This window comes from Gymnogyps californianus, chromosome 4 (genome assembly GCF_018139145.2).
Source record: "Gymnogyps californianus isolate 813 chromosome 4, ASM1813914v2, whole genome shotgun sequence".
In the NCBI taxonomy this organism is placed as follows: Eukaryota; Metazoa; Chordata; class Aves; order Accipitriformes; family Cathartidae; genus Gymnogyps; species Gymnogyps californianus.
In genome coordinates this window covers 13821297-13846176 of record NC_059474.1, presented here as the reverse complement: position 1 = coordinate 13846176, position 24880 = coordinate 13821297, and the positions used below count along the sequence as shown (strand labels likewise).

General features: G+C 37.5%; 1 protein-coding gene across 1 annotated transcript in view; it reads right to left on the bottom strand.

Annotated features, from left to right (window-relative positions):
* The window catches only part of JAKMIP1 (janus kinase and microtubule interacting protein 1), a 110566-nt gene that overhangs the window by 12486 nt on the left and 73200 nt on the right, over positions 1 to 24880 (bottom strand). Inside the window, exons 14-19 of the mRNA XM_050895653.1 lie at positions 23823 to 23924; positions 20747 to 20800; positions 19657 to 19722; positions 15899 to 15967; positions 12586 to 12663; positions 10786 to 10989 (exon numbers count right to left, since the gene is read on the bottom strand). Coding sequence (XP_050751610.1) covers positions 10786 to 10989; positions 12586 to 12663; positions 15899 to 15967; positions 19657 to 19722; positions 20747 to 20800; positions 23823 to 23924 — 573 coding nt within the window. The remainder of the gene's footprint in view (positions 1 to 10785; positions 10990 to 12585; positions 12664 to 15898; positions 15968 to 19656; positions 19723 to 20746; positions 20801 to 23822; positions 23925 to 24880) is intronic.

Here is a 24880-nt window from a genome sequence, read left to right as displayed (position 1 = left end):
GGGCAAGCATCCATTTCAGTATGGCAGGCACCTACTTGATATCATCCTTCCACTAGCAGTGAAGTTTGCTGCCACTTCTGAGGAAGGCCTTGCAAGCAGCCAGAAAGCAGCAGGGGCTGAAAGGGCCGTACTGCTGTCCTGAGTTAACAGCAGATGGCTCTACCGGCCAAGCTACGGCTGGAGCAGCAACTTCAGCTCTGTCAGGAATGAGGCTCAGCTGTGAAATTCATTTGCGTTTCCAGACAGCTACATAACAAAGATGCTAAAGATGTACAACATATGCCTTACTTATTACTTAACTGCAATTTGAACAGACTTTTAAGTTCCATTATAATTTTTTTCTTTATGGTAGTTATATATACATTATATATACAAAGGTAGGTGGCACAGCTATAATCCTGATGGACAGCCTAAAAATGCTAACGCTTAGGTAAGAGAGAGAACATCCAGAAAGTTCAGGCAGCTAAAGCATACATTTCCTTTGGAAGTCTATAGTGCAAAGACAGGCATATCACTGTGTCGTGGTTTAACCCCAGCCAGCAGCTAAGCACCGAAACCAGGACAGACCAAAAGTCTGCTAAAGCACCCCTAACATGGCACTATATATGACATTACTGAACAGAGCCGTAAAAGGGAAGTTTACTGTCAGTCATTTCCAATTGTATAAATTATATGTTCACTGACTGCAGGGATCACATACTGCCCCTCCTCTTCAATCCAATGCTTGGAGAGCTCCCAAACGCAAAGGGCTGTCAAATTGCCCAAAAGTGGGAAATTAAATATTTTTCACAGCAGAAGATTCCTAATGTGCAGAAGATTCCTCCTAAATGCTCATAACCCTCATTTCCTTTCACCTCATGATGGGAAGTTTGTCTTTCTGGGAAACAGGATATACTTCTTGAAGCGCAATTATTCACTTAAGCAATTACTTCTCTTTGGTAAACTTGGATGGCAAGTGCCTTTAGTGTGTATCTTCCAGTACTGGTAGGGAAATTAAGACAAGTCAGCTCTTCCTTTCTGAAGTAACAGAGGGCTGACACACCAAGATGGGACTACACAACATTATTGATCCCAGCAGTTCTGACCTTCCTCCAGAAGAGGAGTCTCTTAAGTTTGCATGAAGCATTGCAACTGTGGGTAATATGCTGCCTGAGCTGGCCTATGCGGACCAATTCAGGTGTCTCTGCACCTACAGCTCAGTTTTCCTGACAGTTGGATAATTTCCCTAGAAATTTTTGTTTTCCGAATACATCCAAACTCAGCAAATACAAATAATGAAGCTGACAGTGGAAACAATAGTATTGCACTTCAATTACTTGACATTATTGAATAGTTTAGCCAAAATGAAAATATTGCTCTATTAAAAAAAAAAAAAGTTAATTGCATTCCCACACAGTACACATGAAATACGTGTGCCCAACTTGTGTTATAATAGCAATCCATCTACATTAAGTACCGTTTCCATTAATATAGTGCCCATTGTAAAGGAGCGCTGAAATTAATGGAAATACTTCTGCTGAGCTCAGTGAGCCCTGGATCGCAGTCTCAGAGCTATCATTTTTCTGCTGGAGGCAATAAATCAGCCCAGTAATGATTTGTCATCATTTTGAGAGTTTGTCATGGGAGGAACTCCAGCATTACAAAGAAAGAAAATTGATCTGAGATGTAATGAAGTGCCCTACTACTCTAAGATACTACCTCCAAATTTCCTCCACCAAGCAACAAAATGTGCGTATTTCCTCATTTTTTTTAGTTTTTCTTTCACAATACCTCAAATTCTGATGAGAAATGGACCATGTCTCTCTACAGTTACATGGTCCCTTACACACATTCTGGTTTTTTGACCCAATCTCCCAGCTACCTTTTTAGTAGCAAACACAGATTCTGAGAATTTCAGTGTTTTCTGTTTATTGGATAGTGATGCAGGCTAGATGAAGTGGACTTCATCCAAGCCTTTTGTTCTCTCCAATTCACTCACGGCATTAGCCAGTCATTCACAATCCTGAACCAACATCTTGGATGGCTTCAGATCCTCAAGGAGCTTTGCCAAATGGGGAAAATGCTACCAGGAAAGGAACTTCTATGACAAATTTCATCTTTCAGACAACAATGACCACATCATCCTTCACGTAGGTGTCAAGCTGCAGAACTGATGTTGTTTCCTAGATAAGTGTATAAGTAAATAGCCCATCTGAACAAACATACTGTTTTACTGACAGCAACATCAAGAAGATCAATTTATCTGGCTGCAAAATATGCTCCTTGTCATGCTACTATAGTTGTGAAAACACAAGAATGTACTAATCAGGGGGTTTAGAAATCACCTTAATAATTCCTGTGACACACTCTTATTGGATTTACATTCATCAGCAAATCCAAGAAAACAATTTGATAATTTTAGCACAAAGCAGACAAAGAAGGATTTGCTAAGCTGCTTAGAGCCTCGGCTCTGAAATGTTGGAAAGGTTCAGGTTGATGTACATTCACAGGAGAGGCACCATGGATGGACTATATCAGACATGAACTGTGTTTGAATCTTTGAAGCCAGCTTATGATCAAGAATGTATCTCCTTCTGCAGCAAAATTTAGCAAGGGAAATATTTTATCAATCTGACAAAGGGGAGAACCAATATTGTTTCATTATATCATTATTTTAAGCAGCTTCTCAACCCTATTAAGACACAGGTATGTAAGACCTTTAATAATGTGAACAGCATAACTATGTAACATGTATAAATTTAAACAAAGATGAATATAAACTGACTTGCCTGTAGCTATTATTCAAATCACTAAGCTGATGGATAAAACTCCTTAATGAAAATAAATATATTATTTTCTTGGTTTTTTTTTTTTTAAATCGAATGCATTTTAACAGCTGTTTAAAAGCCTCTACTGTGTTTACAATACAATTTGCACAGGTAATTGCCACATGCATTTACTCAAGCTGTTGGATCTGCTACGGTAAGGGGTGTGGATTCAGGAATCCAAATGTTCTCTCTAGTCCCATATTCCTAGAATGTGATTTTGCATAATGGTCATAAGGAAACAAGGAAGCACACTGTAACAGCATTAGCTTAAGCTATTTTTGTTGCCATCTTGTTTTACTTTATGAATGAAAACTTAATATAAATTTTAGCCAGTTGAATATGATAATAATGGATCATTTTGGATATACTGTACCTCTCTGATTCTCACTAAGATCTTTCCTTACACAGCAGGTAAAAATTTCATTCCTTTCTGTGTTCTGCAGTCTCAACCATGATAATCCAATTAATAGTTACTGAAGTAGGAGAATTGTTCTTGTTAATCTTTATTATGCATTTGTAGTTTCTTTATTTGCCTTCCTGAGGAGAATGAACCTTTTAGCAGCTGCACTGATGCATTTCTCAGCATATGTATTCAATCACATTGGTCTTAGTAGTAAATCAGTGAATTTTATAAATGCATTTAGCTTAAAATAACTATTTGTTATAAGCTGATACTGAATGACTATATGTACATGAAGATATGACTTAATATTTACTAGTAAACTCGATTTTTTTTGTAACACTGAGAGTCTTTTAATTTATGCTGTAGTAAAACTATATCATACATTGATATCTAACAGAAGAATATCAACAGTCCTATTGCTTTTCATTAGGGAAAAATGATAATTAAAGCTGCATTAGACTTATATCTACACAGAAGGGCTATTCTAAGCCTATGTGAGCTCAGAAGACAACACACATTCAACATCTTAAAATTGACTCCTTGACAGCCTAGACTCATTATCAGGCAAAAAAAAAAAAAAAAACCCAAACAAAGCATCACGTAATATTTAGCATTAAATTTAGATTATTTTACATTCTGATATTTAAATAGCAAATTTCCATGTAAGTAATTATCATGATATATTTATGAATTGTGCATATGAAAACACATTTAATCTTCACTTCTATAACAAACTTCACAACATTTTCTTTTTTAGACTTGCCTTTCCTCAGCTCCCACTGCCCTTTCCTAAGAAACATAGGGTATTCAGGATTTCAGATGAGAGGATTTCAGCATTCAAACTTCAGATGAGAGTTTTCTTGATTCTAATATTACTTTAAGGCATACAGTTGCTCTTAACTCGAGTACAACCTCAATCACACTTTGTTTAGGACAAAGGGAGCAGACCTTTCAGATATATTTTGTAGGTATTACACCAGTCCTGCTATCATCACTTATTCAGACAAGTAGCATCACTAAGAGAGTTAGCAAAGCAGGCATGGTTTGATCTGAAGCCTAAATATACAGAAAACATACATAAGGAAACACTGTAAGATAAACATATAGAAATGACTAAAATTAACTCTCATCTGCCATGCATGTCATCTGTGGGAAATTACAGAAGTTTATTGTGATATTGTCATTATAGCAGCAATGATGCCTTGAAAGACTCAACATTCACTCCTGCACAACAAATCGATACCACAGATCAACTATGATTAACCTAGTCATGATGTGCTTGATGAATATAGATGACAGTTAGACAGCTATGGTATCAGATGCCTTTAAGAGCAATTCATTAATATAAAAAATGCATTATCAACAGTAATCTATTATATGTTGAACAGCAAAGCACAGAACATTTCTCAACTGCGAGCATTAGTAATTGCAAAAAAAAAAAAAAAATCACTGGTTGCCCTATGTATTCCTCTTCGCGTATAGCTGTATGCAAATAGCTGGGAATGAACTTTGCTAGCACCTTAACAATTCAGATTTAAAATAAAAACATTAAAACAGATCGTATATATATATAGATTTGGATGTAAAATGATCTGAGACTTTCCCCATTTATTACTGTGTAAGTAACCTTAGTAGCAATACTTCCACCTGCTTTCTAAACTGTGTGACAAAGCTGTGAGTTTTTGACCAAGCCAGCCTCTCCGGCACAGGGCAACATGCCAGAAGAGGTGTTGTCTTTAATTTGTTCTCTCTGTCACAAGGCAATGTGCCAAAAAGGACAAATTTAAGACACCACCTCCTCATGCCTATCAATGAGGTACATTGAGCATAGCATCCTCCCTCCCTCTCTCCCTCCCCCAAGAGCCTTCCCAGTCAAACATTAAACCTTATTAATTCTCCTTGGGTGAAAAATAGATGGTCTATCAACCGTAACAGATTACACAGCAAAGGGGAGCAGAACAACTGCGGGATTTATCCAAGCTTTACCTGAACATCCGTAGTGCATCAAGCAGCAAATCTCAGGTTCCTATTTCACACTGGCAATTACTGTGTTAACAAATTAATTTTTTTTAAATGAAGGTTTTCAGAAAAAAAACAACAAAAAACCAAATATGTATTCCAAATGGCTGAGCCAATATGATCTTACAGCTATGGTGACATCCTACCCTATGGATTTGTAAACAAACTACTCTCCCAGTGTGAAAAAAGTCTCCTACCTGCGAGAGAGCAGGGAGAACTCATGAAGGAACGGCATCCACTATAGCTTTGTTTGACCTTTAAGTAGTAAGAACTTGGCTCTTCAGGTCAGAAAAAAAAAAGGAACAAAGAATCTTAGTGAAGGAAATTAGTTTGGTGTTTCTTGATTTCAAGCTATATTTATACTTTGACATTTCAGGATGAAAAAAGACATCACTGCTTCTGACTTTTCCTTGGTGTCCACGAAAAAAAGTGCTTGAGGCATCGCATTTGCAGTGAATCCTTCTCTATGGCAGTGACATACAGAGGTCAGTTTTGAGTTATACCTGTTTTGTCCTAAGGGATTGTCCTATGCCTTCTTCTAGTAAAATGTGCAAATAAAGTGGCAATTTCTGCTTTTATTACCGATGAATAATCCAACCTGGTCATAGAAGTAAATGTCATAGTTTAAAGAAAACATAGTTAAAATATTTACAGCTATATTCCAACTATTTAGAGTTGGAATTTGGATGCCTTGAGCATTCCATAGATGAATCATGTTCAGGTCTAGAACTGAAGCGATGGTTTGTTTTACTTTGTAAAACTGAGCTCCACCCAAGAATATTCTAACCCAAGTTAGAATAAAACACCCCCAGCTTAGTACAGTACTACAGTGCAACTCAAAGACAAAAAAAGTTTCACACTTTTTGATGACACAATGAACTAACACATCTTTTCTATTTCTTTTTTCTTACAATTTTATACAAAGATAAAACTGCTCTGGGAAATTATTGGATTACATTAATAAAATCTGTCTCTCATATCCTTTCTGATTGGCAGCAACCATCTTTGGAACTGAGTGTGTGTCAATCTGCTGTCCTTCAAGGATTTTCTAGCTTCTCTTTGTATTTAAAATAACTTAAAATGAAATCAGAATAAATTCTATTTCTATTACAAATTTTCTTCATGTTTGAATACTGCCAACAGTGCAATTTGAATTAATCTACCCTAATTTAAAGCCTGGTTCTGATGACTTTCCACAATTTCTTACTCCAGAAGCAGCTACAGTCAAACCAACAGGAATATATTTCAAGTTAGATCCAATTTGATTTCTATAAAGCATAATTTGACCTTTAAATATTTATTAATTTTAGCAGATAACACAATCACAATATATTTTTAAGGCAATCTAACCATAATGCTGTGTGGATTTCTTGTGTTGTTTTTTTTTGGGCTGCTGGTTTTTTGTTTTGGTGTTTTTTTTGAGTTTGCTTAATTAAGAAGTTGATATCACTACTTCAGAAACACGTATTGCCCAGTTCGAAATATTTTTTCTCAGAAATGGTTTTTATAGCTACACCAACACATTTTTCTCTCTCTCTAGAAATGGCTTAGCATGTTTTATATATATATATATAAAAAAATTACCCTTCTTAACAGAACCTGCTAGTAATGATCTTCATATTTTCCAAAGTGCACAAAAGTCGTGCCACTGTACTGACTAGAACACATGTTACTTTTAAATCAAGTCATGCTAAAAATAAACCAGACACTGATTTACAAAAGCTTATAATAACAGTATAGCACAATGAGACATTTTTGATGGCAATATATGCAGGAACGGCAGTTGAACTGCACATACCCTATGGCTAGAAGCAAATATCACAAGCTGCTCATGACAGATTTTTAATTAACATATTTTGCCTCCTCCAAATAGAGAGGATGGTGTAAATCAAAGCACCTTCTCTGACTTAAAGGGAGTACTGTCAATATGCTTCAGCTGAGGATCTGTCCCCCAGACCTGCATGTTGCACTCCGGGTTTAATAAAAGTGTTGTATGCCTTAGGAAGCAGATCTAATCACACAGTCTGTCTCATTTGGCTCCACAAAGGCCTGATTTCCTTAATACACAATGGGTATACATGAATGGTTCCATTTATATACTAATGAACAATAATAATATGGGGCTATACATGCCCAAGACGAACAGACCTACAAATGTGAAACAGGGCCTAACATCCTAAAATATATTTATTTCACTGGAACAAAGTCAATACCCAATGGCTAAGAACTAAGGCTTTTTACCTGGACAAAGAAGCACACATAAAGCAGCACAGGCTCACATTTGGACAACAATTTACCCACTTTCTTATGCACGTCCCTGTCCCTTTCAGACAATACATTCCCCAGGAAGAACATTTAACAGCTCTGTAAAACCAGTATCTCACAAGCTAAATCCTCAAAGTCCCTGCATGAAGCAGTTCACCTGTAATGAAACCCTGCAGACCTACCTGCAGCGTTCATCATAGGCCTTGCCACTTCTGCATCCTGCAGTATGGTCAAGGATCATTTACATGCAGAAGGAGAGAACTCCTCCTTCTCCATCATCAGATCTTCTTGGACCCCCACTCTGTATGTCTGACACAGAAACTCTGACTCAGAGAAGGTTGTAGCCAGCCTGCCAGGATAAGCAGAGTTGTTCTTTTGAAGCCCTTGTATCAGGCAGACCAGAAGGTAATGGAAGCAAAGAAACAGGCCTTCTGGAAGTGATCAAAATTCCAGAGTTTCAGAGAATTTGGAGTCTTTAATACATGGTTTCTGTTTCAGGGGAAGTTTGAGAGTGTTTGCAACAAGGACATTCCGTATTAAGTATTGCAAGTCCATCATGCTGTCATGTCATTCTCTGTAACCTCCACTTCAACAGAGTAGGAAGGGTGGTGCATACTGTAGAGGCACTGCAGACTACAAATATGACCAGGTCTAGACTGCAGTTTTGCCAGAATAAAGTGTAACGGGTGTTTGCTGATGTCACAATGTCAGCAAAACCTCTGGTGATCATAAATATATCAGGAAAAGAGGGGATTCATTTAATATAGCATGTAGGGATGTGTTATACTTAGAGCAGCTTCATCCATACATTAGGATTCTGCAAACACAAGTATGGTTTCATTTGTGTAGCATTCAGCTTCTGTCATCTGCTAGTGTAGATGAATGTAATCCTATGAGAATTAGCCCTGTGACACTACCGATCCATGCTAGGGGTTTTTTTGTTTGCTTGTTTTTAAGCCGTGCATATTTGCACATGACTACTAGGTTATCAGTGTTGACCACTGGTCCCATAAGGACCCACAAATACAACCTTCAAGAATTAACAACTGAGAAGAAACTGAGCAAAGGATTTCAAATGCAATCTGTTAATCTCCCATACCCCAGGCAAACTAACTATCATCTTTGCCTTTGTTTTTCCTGTCTACTACGGGGGGTTAAAAATAGATGACTAAAACACTTAGCTCCTTATTAAGCAGTAGAATTCAGTTTAATGTGTCCTGCAGGGCTGTAACATTAGCATGTCTAATGAGGTGGGCACAACATGAAACTCTAATGACTTACTATAAAATGGACCTGGAAACAGGTACATAAACATCCATGGCTAATGAGGCTATGGTTTAGCTAACATTTTTGTTCAGAGCAGGAGTGAAGTTTTCCTCCACACTCACCTTATTTAACTTTATGTTGTGGAGCAATCTGTGAATGTATGAACTGGACTCAGACTGAAGATGTGCTCCAGATGTGCACCTAAAGTGCTCTGACTGATAGTGAGCAGTCCATGGGACCAAACGGAACATAGTCCAAATTAAACCCCTGATATGCACATAGTATGGGTTTTGAGTCCTCAGGAACAACTGGTTCACTCTACAAATCTGCTCCTGTTTTTCATTCCTATTTGCCAATATTATACAGGCCTAACTTAGAAGCTCTACCCAGGAGTCCCCCAAAAATACACTCCAACAAGGGTCACAAAAAGGTCCTAGCCAATAGTGGTTCTTCAAACAGCGTCAAACTACATGCCTCGTGGAAGCAAAGGTCCAAACTATATCTAGTCTGATGTAAAAACCTGAAATGGTGTATTATTTAGGTGTAGAGGCATCATTCAACACACATCACCATTCATACTCGTTAAATGTAATTGATAAATAATATTTACCCAACTGAAAAGCACTGCATTAGTGTTCTGAGTAAAACACCAACAGTCTGGCTAGGAAATTGGACTGCCTAAGAGACTGACAAAAAAACCCCATTCTCACTAATTTTCAGCTACACTAATAACATTAAGCTAATAACTTCTGGCTCCATCCTTATTTACCAAATTTCATATATTTACTCTATTCTCTCTGACACTTTTAGCACCAGCTGGTGCCTACCTTCTCCAGCTTTCTGTATACCATCGCTGATCTGACACCCATTAAAAAAATTCATCTCCTGATCTCAATGTTACATGTTCAAACCAAGAGAACACAGTGAAGGAGTAAGAGAAAGGAGACTTCTAGGAAGTCAGAGCTCAGCTCTAACACTGGCACCATAAGCACTTCTCATCAGTGCAGGATGACAGGAGATGATCACAACAGTGCCCAGTCAGTACGTTACATCAGTTGTGGTCTATATTCATCTACAAAGCCAACCTGAACAGAGAGAGGCTTGAACTAAACTAAATGCAGTTCTTGCCCCAGAACCAGCATCTGAAATAGCAACAACATCCTGAACACATCTGCATAGCACAGTTTGGCATTTACAATATGTGATTCCAGATTTGCACAGAAAGTAGCCAGAGCAACTGGAGAGCAGTCCTCAAGATCTAAGCCATCTGGCTGCAACTTCCAGAAGTTACTATAAAGAAGAATCCAAATCCTTAGGAACAATTATTCCTGCTGGAATAATTAACACACTGAGACATGCAGTTCTCTTCTTTCCCTGAATATTTGCACAGAAAAACTAGCAATCCTACCAACAGTAAATAATTACCACTCTTCCATAGGCCAAGACCTTGCCTGAATTCAAGTTGTCAATATGTGTCCTTAAGGAAGTGGTTTAGACAGACAAGGCTTTTCTGAACTAATTTAAAGGCATGAAAGCTTGTAAATGGCCTCTTAAAAGACTTCCTATGACTTCCTCTTTTTTTTTTTTATTTAAAAGATTTCACAAATAGCTAAAAGAAATAGAAAGGGGGAAAAATAAAAAACTTGGATTCCTGTAACTACTGCTTCTGCCTTTCCTCTTTCATAGTGTTACACCCTTACAACCTTCCATTCCAGCTTTTTCTAATTTAGGCCTTAAACCTGCCACAAGCTCCCCTTGGAGTCCTGTGGAAGACCGTGTGGTTGTACATACATGAAACAGATTGTGCAACAGGACCTTGTAGTGAGACAGCGACCCATTTTGTGTGTGTACCATGCCCAGCGCAACCGCGTCCTAACACTGCTCGTCTCCTTGACATGGGAGCAATACAAAGAATAGACTAAGTGTAACTCAACGAGGTGAGGGTGAAGTGATGCTGTTGTATGGGCAGTGGCGGCAACCACAGAGGTAACACCAACAAGGGGGAGGAGAGAGAACCGGGTTTACCTGCTGTGCCTGCTGCAGCAGCTCCATTCGCTCGTGCAAGATCTGGCTGTCAAACTCACGGCTCTGCCTCAGGATCTGCCGCCGCACCTTCTCCACTGCAGCTCGCAAATCCTCCCTCTGGGCTTCGGTCAGCGACTCGCTTGCCCGCCTTCCTGGATCCTGCTGCAGGGCATTATACAGCGTGGCTTCCAGCTCCTGGATTTTCTAATGCAACCCAAATCACATACAGACAGGCTGCCATTTGAATCCAGCAAGCAAACGACCCACCAACAGCTAGAGGAGAAGACTAGCAAGCAAAGCCTTAGGCAGGAGGGAAGGACGGACACATACAGGCAGACAGAAAGCGGCAGCTGTGAGCAGTGAGGAGCATTCCACACAGTGTGCATGTAGCCTCCCAGCACTGATTTACACCCAGGCAATGCTTCCCATTCCCATAGTAAATGATTGATTTCTTCTATTTAAGAAAGGTTCAGATGATAGGTCTATGCTCTATACGTAACAAAACCCCAGCCTCTGATGCTGAACATTACAAAGTTAATGCAAACGAACAGATTCCCCTCAACTGCAACTGAACTGTTAAGCCATCCTATAAAACAAAAAGCCCATAGGGAGAACTGTGAACAACAGAAATCTTACTGTCTCCCTCTCTCTGGCCCTACTGTCCTGCCATCCATCGCTCAAAGTCTACGTCACTTGCTTAGTTCCAAGTTGCCACAAGCAATGAAGAGAGGAACGCTTGTATACTTGCATGCACTAATCCCTCATGAGTCTCTTGCCATTTGCCAGATTCCTAACCAGATTCTCATGCACTGACCAAAACTGCAGTACTTTGCAAAGCAGAGAGCACAGGAGAACTTTACATTCATATGGAGAACTGTATTCCCAAGAGTAAAGAAAGAAAGGAGTCATGACAGTGCTTCCCTGATTACTGGGGTTAGTATGATCCTATTAAAAACCAGGATCCCGACTGACAATATTTGGATCAAGAGCATCTGACAACATCCCTTTAGCCCTCATAACACCTTTGTGAGGTAGGTAATTCTATCCATATTAGTGATGCATAAACAGCTGCACAGAGAGGTTAAATGGCTTGCCCAAGGTCACAGTGCTAGAAATAGAGCCTGCTTGCTTTTATCTCTGTTATCTGCTCTGAGCACTAGACCTTGCTTCTTTTCTGAAAACAGAAATAAATAAATAAGAAATATTTACAATATTTACAATTTAAATAATTCTTCAGGTCATTATATTTTGATTTCCTGAAGTCTCACTATTAACAAAGTTGGGTGTGCAGTTTTACCAATTCCTAGATAATTCCTAATTGTTGCTTAGCCTGAGAGAAGGCAAGGTTGCAGCTTCCCTTTTGAAAACTAGGAAGGCTGGATAGGACCACACAGGAAGGAATTGCATAAGAAGAACAGGAATGCCCAACTTAGGATAGGTTAGCAGCAGTAATATTTACAAATGCTTAGGGAAAAGCAATGTTGGAAAAGTTCTAAAGTAATTTCTGGTGTATTTTACCAGTCATGGTTTTGTGCACACATAAACCAGCTCTTCCCATTCCAGATGTACTAACAAGATGTTCACATATTTTAGAATAAAAGATGCAATGCAAAAACATTACACTTCTAAATACTATAATCCATTTCCTAAGTCTCCATTTAAGTAATATTTTATTTCCTAGTCTGGCAGAAAAATAAATCAATTTAAAAAGAATCCTATTTATAATTAAAAGAAAAAAAAAAGCCTGTATTTTATCAAATCTGTTCAAACATGAAAATTGAATGACTGTTCTTTTCCTACCATGTATGCCTGGTCCAGAGCTTGTTTCCTGTAGTCGAGTTCTTCCTCTAAATAACCCTTCTGTTTACTGAACAGGTCCTGAGCAATAATAAAAACAAGGGAGTGTTTGTTCTTTATCCTAATTCGTGAAGAATCATAAATGCCATCATTTTTATGTGAGCTTTCCACTTGAAAGCAAAAGAAAATCTATAGCCAATGACCACATTCATCCTAAGGATATTTGGAATATCAAATTTACAATATTAGCACTTAAAACACTTGTATCATATTAACGAGTTGTACCTAGAAAACATAGACCTCTACACCAGTGTACAAACCTGCCTTGACCTGACAGAAGTGCACACGACAGCTGAAAGGTGAATGGGAATGTGCATGCATGTGGTCCAATAGCCTTCACTTGCACTGGGCAGGCCAAGGGAGGGAAAAGAGAAACACAAGTGAGGGCACTTTACAGCTTTTCTGAAAATATACAATGTGTACCCTTAAGGAAATCATGGGGCAAACCCTAATCTGTGTTGTCTAGCCTGTTCTTCTAGGGAGGAAATCAGAACATGCAGGGCCACAGCTGGGTTCTGCAGCAGCATTCCCTCATGCATTACTGAAGCAGAAGTAAAAACTCAGTTCTCAACTCGTAAAGGCAGGAAGCCAATTTGAAATGGGTAAAGTGATGCCCAGAGAGGTTAAGTGACTAGCTGAAGAGCTGAAGAAGTTTTCAAGATACCTAGGATTTACAGGGATTTTTTGCTTTTGTTTTTAAAAATCAAACTCACCAACTTTCACAGTTTTATATATATATAAAACACAGGCTGGCATTTCAGTGGAACTCACTATCCAAAAGCATGATGTTGCAAGAAAGTTGTGGACATTTGAATGGTTGTCTGAATAGTCAAGCGAGAACTGACTGGTGGCAGTGCTCTTGCAAAACATGACTTTAGAGTGTTTTAGATGATGGCAAGTAGAACATGAAATAGTTACTTGATTTTATTAGCTTTTCTTTCAAGGCAGGTTCTCATGCTCAAAAAATCAGTAGTAGACCAGAAAGCAGAGAAGCCCTTTGATTGAATTTAATATTTTCCATCATTCTTTTTTCTATTCAACAAACTCTTGTATTTCCTCAACATATAGAATAAATGCCAAATTCAATACATAGCGTTCTTAAAATGATTAATTGTAGCTTTTATTAACAGTATAAAAAAATCAAATGTTGCTGGTCTGGTTACTTTTATTGGATATGAGACTGCCCTAAAGTCACTTGTTTGGCCGAATTTTACCTTCAGACGTATATGTGGATTTCCGACAGTTTTTCTGTCAGCTGTCAGTGTAGCACTGGCATAGAATTTGCCTAAGCATGAACCATGCTGATGAATTCTCACTTCAAAGATCTGGTTTAAAACAAATCCATTCCGATCAGCAAATTAAAGCTTGGGAGGGGCTCAGAGCAGAAAATGACTACAGATGACCTCCCACTTGTTAAGAACAACTCATAATTGGTGACAGCAGCAACATACAAGACCAATATTAGAGGATTCAAAGGAATAAGTTGCTATTTCTTCTCTGTATAAGAACTATAACATTTATTATTCAGTTTTTTTGTAAACTTGGAGTTCTTTTAACTAGCTATGAATTAATATTGAAAGTAGAACCAAAGTTTAAGTCAGGCTTTGATATTGGGGCTGGAATTCAGTTACCCACAGATGGGCATCTATTGCTATTATAGCCATTTTAGAGTATGCTACTTCAGCTGCTGGTCCAGAAGGGCAGGGGTCTCCAACAGGTCCCATAGGGCATATTTCTCAGCCCCTTGTGGACATCTCCAGAACTCTGAAGAATGTAATATGGCATTAGACACCATGTTTATGCAACTGAATCCCACCTTGACTACCCAGGTGGCATGATTTTCATATGTGGATTACAGTAACAGCTACATAGCTGTTGTACAAGATGCAATACCACTGTGCACTCTGTAATGCATAGTAAAGGACAAGCCTGGTCCTAATGTGCTTACAAGCATATGACACCAGAGAAGTAGACTGACTTGCCCAAGACTATATAAAGCTACCAATAGATCCCAGAATAGCAATGCAGCTGCTCTGATCATGTTGGTTCTCCAAAAGCTGTTGTAAAAGCTGGCCACAAAAAGCAAGAGGGAAGGAAATAAGAACAGGATCTCAAACTCTTAACATGGCTTCCAAGGACAACTAAACCAGTGCTCAGCCCTTCTGAAAGTGTCACGCTAGAATATTATTTCTAAACTCATTTCACAATTGAGTCAATCACTGGCAATGCAGACTCTCAGATTGCTATGCTAAACAAATAGATACAGGGCTATCCAGAGTAAAACTTGAAAACATCACAGATAATAAGTGGGAAGAATTGTTTTCCAATTCCTTTTATAAAAAGTATCTAGTATTTGCAGGCACTTTGCCTCTCCAAAACCTTTGCATTTTTCCATAACAAGAGTTAAAAATAAAGAAATACTAAATGTGGAAAGGATCATACCTATGCTGAAGTACAACCAGTATGATAGGCTACACTCAACAGAGAACACAGTCTGAGCACTTCTTATTTTGACTGTGGCCCAAATACACACTTCTTCAGTGGCCCTGGGCAAATCACTTAACCTCCCTGTCTCAATTTCCCACTCTTTAAGACGAATGTAATGCTGACTATTTATCTACCTGTAAAAGGTGTGGTGAGGATTGTGTTTGTAAAGCCGTTTGAAGATGAGAAGCATGGTAAACCAATAAAACCAAACACTCATTTCAAAACTCTTTGTTCAACACATGGAAAAATAAGGTCAGTATAGCACTGAGTTTGTTATGCAAGACAGAACTGCTTTTGAGAAAACATTCTGTCTTTAAGCATGAAGACCTTGGGGCAAGAAAGGTCATCTGGAGTCAGAGGTCTTTACAATTTGTCCAGAAGCTGAATACCAGAGAGCAAATGAATGTCCTTGACAATTCTAACATGACCCCAAGATTAAAAAGATGATGTTGTTGCCAGACAAATTAATACACAGAGAAAGCACAAAGACAATTTCACACTGTTTGGTTAATATGCTCTGTAAAGTTATGCCTTCGTGTCCTAATTTGTATATATGTTGCTATTTTTGTTCTATATAGATTTGACTGTTCCCTCCCGCCCCAAAGAATACAAGCAATCAATTGTTCTAGAAACCTCTTGCCTTTTTTACCATGAAGCAATTTCTGTTAAGCAGAGAAAGGCAGCAAATCAACCTGTGATAAAGTTTATACGTGTTCCCTTGAGATGAATTTTAGCTAAATGAATTACATTTTTAGTTATTGTTCCTTACCTTTTCATTCTCCAGGTCTAACATCTTCTGTGTCAGTGCAGCTTCTGTTCCCTCTATCTGTTTTAACCACTATAGGAACATAGCAGTGTAAAGAGGAAAAAATAAAAAATGAAAAAAACAGAGCTTTTGAAAAATTTGCACCAAACATTTTGCAGGTTTGTTGCCAACACTCCCAGGCATATGCTTCCCCCTTACCATCTATTCACTTTGAAGTTACACATGAATAAACAGGTTGTGAAAACATAGGCAGAATGGAGGACTGCAGAAACATACTAAAGACTAACAAGTGGAGGTTGTTTTCCTATAATAAATTAAAGGTTTTTCCCCTGTAAAGTTCAAGATACCAAATAGACTTGGATCAAGAATGCAAAATCAACCTGACTGTTTCTAACTTGATACACCCAATGCTTGTTGGCCTGATTTGCAAAACCATCATATGACTTCAGGGCACCAGTCTTGCATTTTTCCAGATGGCAATTTAAACAAAAGACAAGGTGGCAAACTCATTCCTTTATTTTGCACAGTTTGCTGCACCATTCGTGGGAAGAGGCTCACTTATAAAACGTTGGTAATGTAGAGGGAACAATAAAATGGACAGACAGATGGAAGTTCATGCGGTTGCTACCATGAATCCCTTACCATTCTGGTGATAAACAAAACAATCAGAATAAAGAAGAATGGTCATTGCATTCCAAAGGTAAAATTACATTTTGTAATAGCTAAGTGCATGGATAAAAGGTTCTTGCTTAATTACTAACCATCACTAGGATTATATTAATATTTAGCATTTAAGTTTATGGGAATGGATGGGAATGCTCAGTTCTGAATTGTTTTATTTCCTTATCGGTCTACAAAAAGGATCAATGACTAGTTTACTGAGAGTATAGTTTAGACTAATGCTTCTTTTTGTACCATCAGCTCCCATTAAGACCAACTGTAGCTTTGCCACTGATGATTATCACTTTCCTCAAATGCTTTGCTTACTAACACTAGATTACTCCTATTTACTTTAATTCTTTTGGTAAGCATTACATATCAACTTTTTTAATTTAGGGTTTTGGTGAATTCATTGGGGCTCAGACTCAAAGGAAATAATGACATATCAATTTTTTTCCAAAGATTTAGACAGGAAATCTACAAACTTAAGTTTACAAATAAGCAAAATGTGAATTCATTACTTCATCCTTTTGGACCTTCCACTATTTAAGAGACTGGTGGATAAAAATGGAAACCTGTTTTATATCTACTTAGTAAGTTTAGCTTCATACAGAGCTGAAAAAAGTGAACAGGAACACTGTATTCCCCAGTGATTCTATTTTCATCATCTTTGTTTTCTTCATTTTGAAGGTGACGGACTGAAGATATTCCTAAGGAAAGCCTCCCCACTGATAAAGGATTCAGCAAGACAGTGAGCATTCTGAACCCTTGAAAACAATAGAAATGGGAAGTCCTCAGCATCTCTCACAGCTACCCTCAATATTTGCAAATGAAGGGTTATTTGCAAAAATTAGAGGTCTAATTTTTTTGAAGGTATGAATGACATGCAAAACTAAATATTGATTCTGATCTTCCTATGCCTGTAAGCCTTTCTGGAACCAAGGGGCACAGAAGAGACAACCATGGAGTCGTAATCAATTGTAGCATTCAAACTAAGCTTCTGGAATTATGCCAGCAGAACTCAGAAACTTTCCTTGCCTGGCAGCTTGATTTCCAAAAGATCACTTCTAGTAGCTAAGTGTAATAGATTTCATCTAAATAAACACTGAGTGTGATTAATTAGCTCATGTGAATATAACTAGCACAACATCTTTGTCTGTAGTACCATTTCTCTACCAAAAGATCCCATTATGAGATGATTATATATGATAGTTTCTTGTAATTAAGGAACTGCAGGAATGTACATGGGAAGCTGTCTGGCTCTTATTTAGAGGGACATCTGAGATGGTTACATTACACTGGAGAAGGCAGTGGAGTTGCTTTAAATTTCTTTTAATGTAAATTCAGTATATGCACCCAACAGAACTTATGTTAAAACAATCATCCAGTTTTATCAGATTTTGCCTGATTTTGTCTGTGCTGTAAAACACAGTATTATGAAACGTGATATCGTGTTTGTTTTGTTAAGGGCAGTGTAAGACTATTTTCTGTTATTTGTCTTAGTAAACTTTGGACATGGATAGTGCCTTCTGTTATTGAGAAAATCAGAGCCACTTGATTAGCCTGTACCTCAAATGTGCACCATGAAAAAGAGGAAAAGGTTTCATGCTTTTCAGAGTACCCTCTTGATTGAATTTGCTATCAGCTTGTACTTACTAGATTACTGTGAGACACTTCACTAAAATGACATAAAATGGATAGAGTCCATAGATAACATGAAGTATTTTCATCTCATTCTTTAAATGCAGTCTATTTACCTATACAAGATAAAACTAAAATCTCCATCTTTCTGATGGAGTGTTCAGTTTCTGTAATAACCAGATTATCTGATAAGACCACAAAAAAAAATCCATTACGGCAAACTAGGAACTTTTGTCAAAAAAAGAAAAAAAAAATATGTGAAATAAAATTATAGACCAACTTTAGCATAAATAAATAAATAAAGTCTCCATTGTAACTGTATGTTTCTATCCATTTAGGAATTACTTCAGTTGACAAAGCTTCCAATCCCTTATTGCTGTGATCAGTTGCTAATGGAAATAATTTATAGATTACAAAGTGTATGTTCTATTCTGCATCACTCCGACACAAATTAAACAAGCTCCCTAATTCCAGTGGCACTTTTTGCACAAGCACTAATTTACTTGAGCAATAATAACCCAATCCAATCCCTAAAGTCTGGCCAGTTTTGCTCTCTATCTTAGCCTTGTGTACTGGGGTTCTTCCGTTTTCCTTATTGGATGTAAAGGGCTACGATCATCACCTCCTCTTTTTAATGCTATAATGCAATGAAAAGCGTAGGGATTTTAGCACTTTTCCTCATTTTTATTTTGCTTATAGCAATTACTCACTTAAATCAATGACTATAAATTACCTAATTTAGATTATCTACATTAAGATATTTAGATAAGTAGATTATAAAAATTATACCAATTAAAGCAATTATCACAAAATGCTCAAATTTTAATTTTAAAGTTCTGATTCTGAATTTCAAAAATACATCTAGGAAAGATTTAATAGAAACCTATGAAGAGGACGGACAAAGCTTCTTCAGAGAAAAAGGTGAGTCTTTCTTAGTTCTAAATGTCATCTTTATTCATTTACAGACTATATTCTGTCTGTAATTGGAGAAGTAAACCTGACTGATAACCTATCTTGTACAAACTACTTTTTCGCTATCTATGCCCACTAACTTACAGAGGAAAGGACCACAGACCACTTGGAGTTTTTTCAGTCATACACAGAAATGAGCCTAACATGGACCATGGTGGTACGACTTACAGAGGACTTCACAGCACCCTGTTCTCAGAGAGCTGAGGACATTGGCACTTCTGAGAATGAAGTCTCTTTTGTTAAGTGGCTTTTTAGTACTTTATTCTAAGGGAATATCTCTAAAACATGTTTTTATTTTTAAATTGGGTTTATTTTGTAAGTTTGATTTTACCTCAAGAAATCACAATCCCAACAGTCATGTAAGGATGAATACATGCTCCAATCCAGATGACCTGAACAGAAAACCCATGCTTCCCTGGCAAAGTTATGTGATATCTTAGAAGACATGGTCAGTCTTTAGGCAGAGAAAAATCTTTACTGAATTCTACCTTTTCACAGAGTGAAAGCACAGTCCCAGCTTGGATTATTGCAACCTGTTCTTCATTTCTCAAATTCTAAAATACAAAAAGATGCATTTTAAATTGGATTGGAAATCCATCCTTCAACACAAGCAATAAATTTTAACTGTACTTTAAAGAATAAATCAGCTATAACAATTAGGATTTTATAAACATGACCAGAAAGGATCCCATGATTGAAAGAATTAAAAGCTAAACCAAGGATACTTAGTCTCCACTCTATTTCAGTACACCACTCCCACAATACTTTTGCAAGATTTCATTATTCAATGCAAATTAAGTAAGTTCTGTCAGGGATTTTGAAATTTCTTTTTTTTTTTTTTTTTCCCCTAGGCAGAAAAATGCCTGTGCACTGGACTATAGCCCTGCAGCAAGTCAATCTCCCCCTCATGTACTTCAGAGCTAGACTTCCCACTAACGAAAACAATGCAAAGAAAGAGCAAGTACCATATAAACTTCCACAGAACTTTCAACATAAAAAGTAAATCTAAAGCTTAAAATTAGTATTATAAAGACCTCAAACTGTTAAAACTACCTATAAACTGGACCCAGCTCCATGGATGTTTGTGCCCCAACTGCATGACCAAAATTTCATACTGCATTTGGCAATACAGGGGAAGAAAGGGAACCAATTATCCTTGCCCTTTCTCCCAGAAAATCCACTCCTGGCAGAGGCATCCTTCACAGTAGCAGGTTCTACTATTACTACGTAAGAGGAAAACTTCAGGAATAACTTGGTCTGGCTTTTACTTCCTTATTTTTCTCCTCTAGCCTGTTTTATATCTTTTCCCTCTGCCTACTACAGTGCCTTTTTTCCATGTCATTCAGCCAAGATCAAATCCTATCTTGAGAAAATACACTTCTCACTAGCATCAGTTTAACGGAAAGATTTTAAGTTTGTAAAAGTAGCACCTAACCATTCATATTGCTCATACAAATATAGGCATATAAAAATCACCCAGTGCATTTTCTTGAATGCTATTTTCTGCTGTGGGGAAAAAAACCCTGTTTTAAAATAACCATAAAACTAGGAGTATATTTGAAATTAAAAATTTGTTACCCCATTATCTCCAAGAATATCTAGCTTCTTCATAAGTTCAGATATATTCACGTCCTGAAAAAGATGTTCAACACTTATTTTTTATAAAGTAGTTGAGAAACAGTTTTTATATGCTACATTTTGTGTACCCGTTATTCACTTGTACCCTTTATTCACTTCTGCATGCAAAAAGACTTGAAATGTAAATAAGTGAAACATTAGTTTTGCATCACAATTACAAAAGTGTTATTGATACTTTCAGAGACAAAACCAAATGTCACTCTTGATTATAGCAAGCAACCTGGATGTCTGTGTATGAGGGCAGAATGTTCCTGTACCATTCACATTTATCATCTTGCTGATGTATGCAGATGAAAGATCAAAACTGATAAACAGGCTTGAAGGACTGTTTTTTTCTGTTTGTTTGGAGTGGAGCATCAAGCACATCAAGCTACAGAAGTTAAAAAGACAGAGAGCATGAACAAAATAATTGCTAAGAAGGTTTGTTGGGTGGTTTGTTTTTTATTTTCTTTGTTAAACGAAAGTGTGGAGTTTCAAATCAGCTTTACAGTGGCAGAAGGGAATATGCACGGTGGGCTGAACATGCTCATCCAAACACTATCAGCTCACAACCTTTGTGAGTAGAAAGTCAGGTTTCTCTGCCAGTCAGCCCCCAGACCCACAAAAAGCAGCGAACAAACCATCCTTACTAAGGCCCAGTCACTGAAATAAAGAAAACACTCCTCTGATACAAAAAGAGAGGAATAAATTTCACATGATGTCTGTATTTCACACAGTGCCAGGGTCCATTCCTAGGCCCAGAACTCTATTTTCTACTTTAAAAAGTTGTTGGAAAGGTTCATGGAACTGTTAAACCTGTGCTGACGACATTCTCCTGAACTATCCCAAGCATGGTCCACAAGTTAACGTGGACCAGAGATCATTCCCATTGACAGCTTGTATGCAGCCATGCTATTTGAAGGTAGGAAGACTTGCGAGCGTGGGCAGAGACCAGTTCATGTTAGTCCAAAATGCTTAATACACATGCATAGAGCAAGACAGCCTTGTTAAATGCTGGCACTCTCAACTTCTATTCATATTCAGCACTTCTTAGAAGAGGCCAACATTTCACAGGGCTGTGTCTTGGCTCACTAGTTTCATTACTTACAGTATGTAATGTGCTGGTTTGCATCTATGTGTTGTGCAGCTGCATTATGTTGGTAGTCAGGATGATCAATCTTTAAAATTTTTTAAAGCTAAATTAGCTATGCTCGCAAATTACATAGCTACACCAGAATATATTTGCTCATGATTCTGTTCCCAACAGACTCCAGTGAGGAAGGCTTAATAAGAAATGAAAGATTTCCTGAAGACCAGACACATATGTGGGAGACAATCTACAAATTAGTCCATCCTGGCTCTAAAAAAGGAGTAATGTGTTGTGTTCAAGTTGATCTACCCTGAGAAGTCCCCTCCCTCTCTTCCCTCTCTCCCCAAACACTTCAGCAGTGTCTCCAAATGTTACATTAGCTATTAAACAGTGCACATCAGTAATTTTAGAATGGTGCGGAGCTTAATACACACTTGTGTTTGGATCGGTGTTAAAAACAAAACTATTGATTATGATCAGCATTGACAATGTTGAATGGAAACTTCTTTAGCTGATCACTTACGCTAGTGAAGAATGGAATTCAGTAAGACATGCAAGTTCTTGCACCTATTGAGCCAGAAATACTCATTCTAATTCATTTATTTCCATGATGAAGCATATAGGAAGATTTAGAAACCAAATCAGATTTTGCATCATTCTAGAATCTAATTTGCTACTGATGCTATCAATTTCGAAAGACACTGAAAACATACAAAAAGTCAACAATTTCAGTATGCCCGTATTAGGTGACTGCCCCTGCTTCCAGGTAAGTGAACTGAAAGGCAGATTGAAAAAAACACCTCTGTTTAGGAATGCAACAGAAGACAATGGAAAAAATATGAATTCTAGATCCTGGTAAGCTGTACCTGCTACAGCCAACATGCAAATTAGAATAACAGATAAGCTAAAAAGCAGGTATGGCATCCCATGGAGGCTCTATTTGAAAGGTAATATGCTAACTGATGACTCTTGGTGTGGTTTGGGAAATGACTACCCAATCAAACCTGTAGGTAAGAATCAGGTTTTAACTTTTTTTTCTTTTAGACTACTGAGCTCCCTAACAATATGCAGCCTACAATTTCAGTTTATTTCCACTACAGATAGTATTGCACTTATTAAGGCACTGAATTGAAACAAGCCTTCTATAAGAGGACTTGTAAACACAATTACAAATACAAGCATAAATTACTAGCAAGTGCCATGGAGTATAACACACAGAGATATTCCACTTTAGTTACTCATAGAAAAGTTACTCTGGCCTGTTGTGCAACATTACTAACAAAGCAAGTCTGAATTCAGTCTTAAGTGAACCAGCATGCAAATCAATTTGTACAGACAGCCTGTTCGAGGGAGAACAGAAGTGAAAAGAGTAATTCTTGCTTCCTCATAGCAGAAGCTAACCAAGTAAGATCCCAATGTTTATCTTCTGCTTGATCTAAAATAAGAGTATCACCTACACGAATGAGTTTTGGATCAGGCACCTCATGCTTCAAGGCCCTGGCCTAGGCAAATAACTTAAGCATATTAATCCAACAAACAAAATGCATAGGTGCTTCACTAAATTGGGTATAAAATAATAGGTAAATGTCATATTTCTGACCTTACATGAAAACATTTAATATCAAGAACAAAGTACTGTAGCAAGCCTGACAATGAATTACATCAACATCCACGTTCTTCTCTGCAATGTTTTTACAGCAGTACCCTAGGCTAAATGTAAATTATCGTGATTGACCAGCCTTCATTTTAATTTATGAACTCCTGACAGACTACCAGATCATATTCTTATGAAACCCTTTCCCCAGTTAAAAATATCTTTTCTTACTATATTTAGTTTTTCATATTCTCTTCCCTACAGCAAGATGGCAAACCATTTGTTTGGATATTGGGTTGGTCATTCTGAAAAAGTTCCTGGCCATCCAACTGTTACTAATGCTCTACATATACCTTTATTCCTTCCTGTTGACAGAACAGTTGAAGTGCACTTCCATTGTTTTCAGGGAAGGTGGTTATATGAAGATTAAATGCCGGCGACCTTCGTTCTCTCTCCTGAGGAAAGATTTTGTTTAAAAACAACATGTGTGATTATATGTAAACGTTTATTTCCCGTCTTTACAAAACATGCTTGTACATTAAAAAGGCAGATTCCTATTCACATTCCAAATATATGGTATTTCCTCTTACTTTCACCATATTTGAAGGATTTTGGCTTTAGCTAAGCACAAAAATGGTGTTAGCTTCCAACTGATTCCATGCACACACAGTTTCTGCAATGTTAACTGACACTCCTCAGATGCAGAAACCCTTGCACACTGGCCAAATAACTAACTGGAGCCCTAAAAAACTCTGCAGTTTTTTACGGTGGTTATAACCTTATTTAACTATTGCTTTCTTTCATGGAACAAAGAACAATTTAGGAAGAAGAAACTGCAGAAAAAAATTTAAACTCCATCATGAAGATTATCACTGAAGATTTTCTCAATAAAATTAAAGCTGTGTATCTGCTCCCTGTTTATTCTAGAGTTAACCTTTCTATTAGAGCATGTAAAATCCCCAGTCCTATTCACTGCACAACCCAGGATGTCGGAATATGTTGAAAGGCAGCACTACTCTACACTTATGATGTTCTTTACGCCAAAACTAGAAATTATAAATTCCCGTTTATCTAAAACTATAGTATTTCTAAAACTTATCCAGCCCATCTACTTGACTTGCATGCGTTTCTTAAAAATACTAACCTATTATATCTTCAGAAGGCAGAAATACAGTAAAACAATAAATAAGCAATTTTACTTAAATTAAATTTTAACGTGCTTGTGAAAATGACTGGATTGAAGGCTCTGGGCAACCAAGGCACAGCGTCTTACTCCGAATTCTCTATGGCCATGGGAACACGAGTGAGGAAAATCAGATTTCGTCTCCATATTGCAAGAGGAGGCACTGGTAACAAGAGCTTCGGTTTCTGACAGTACGACGAAAGAGAGCTATTGCAAGTATTTTAGTTC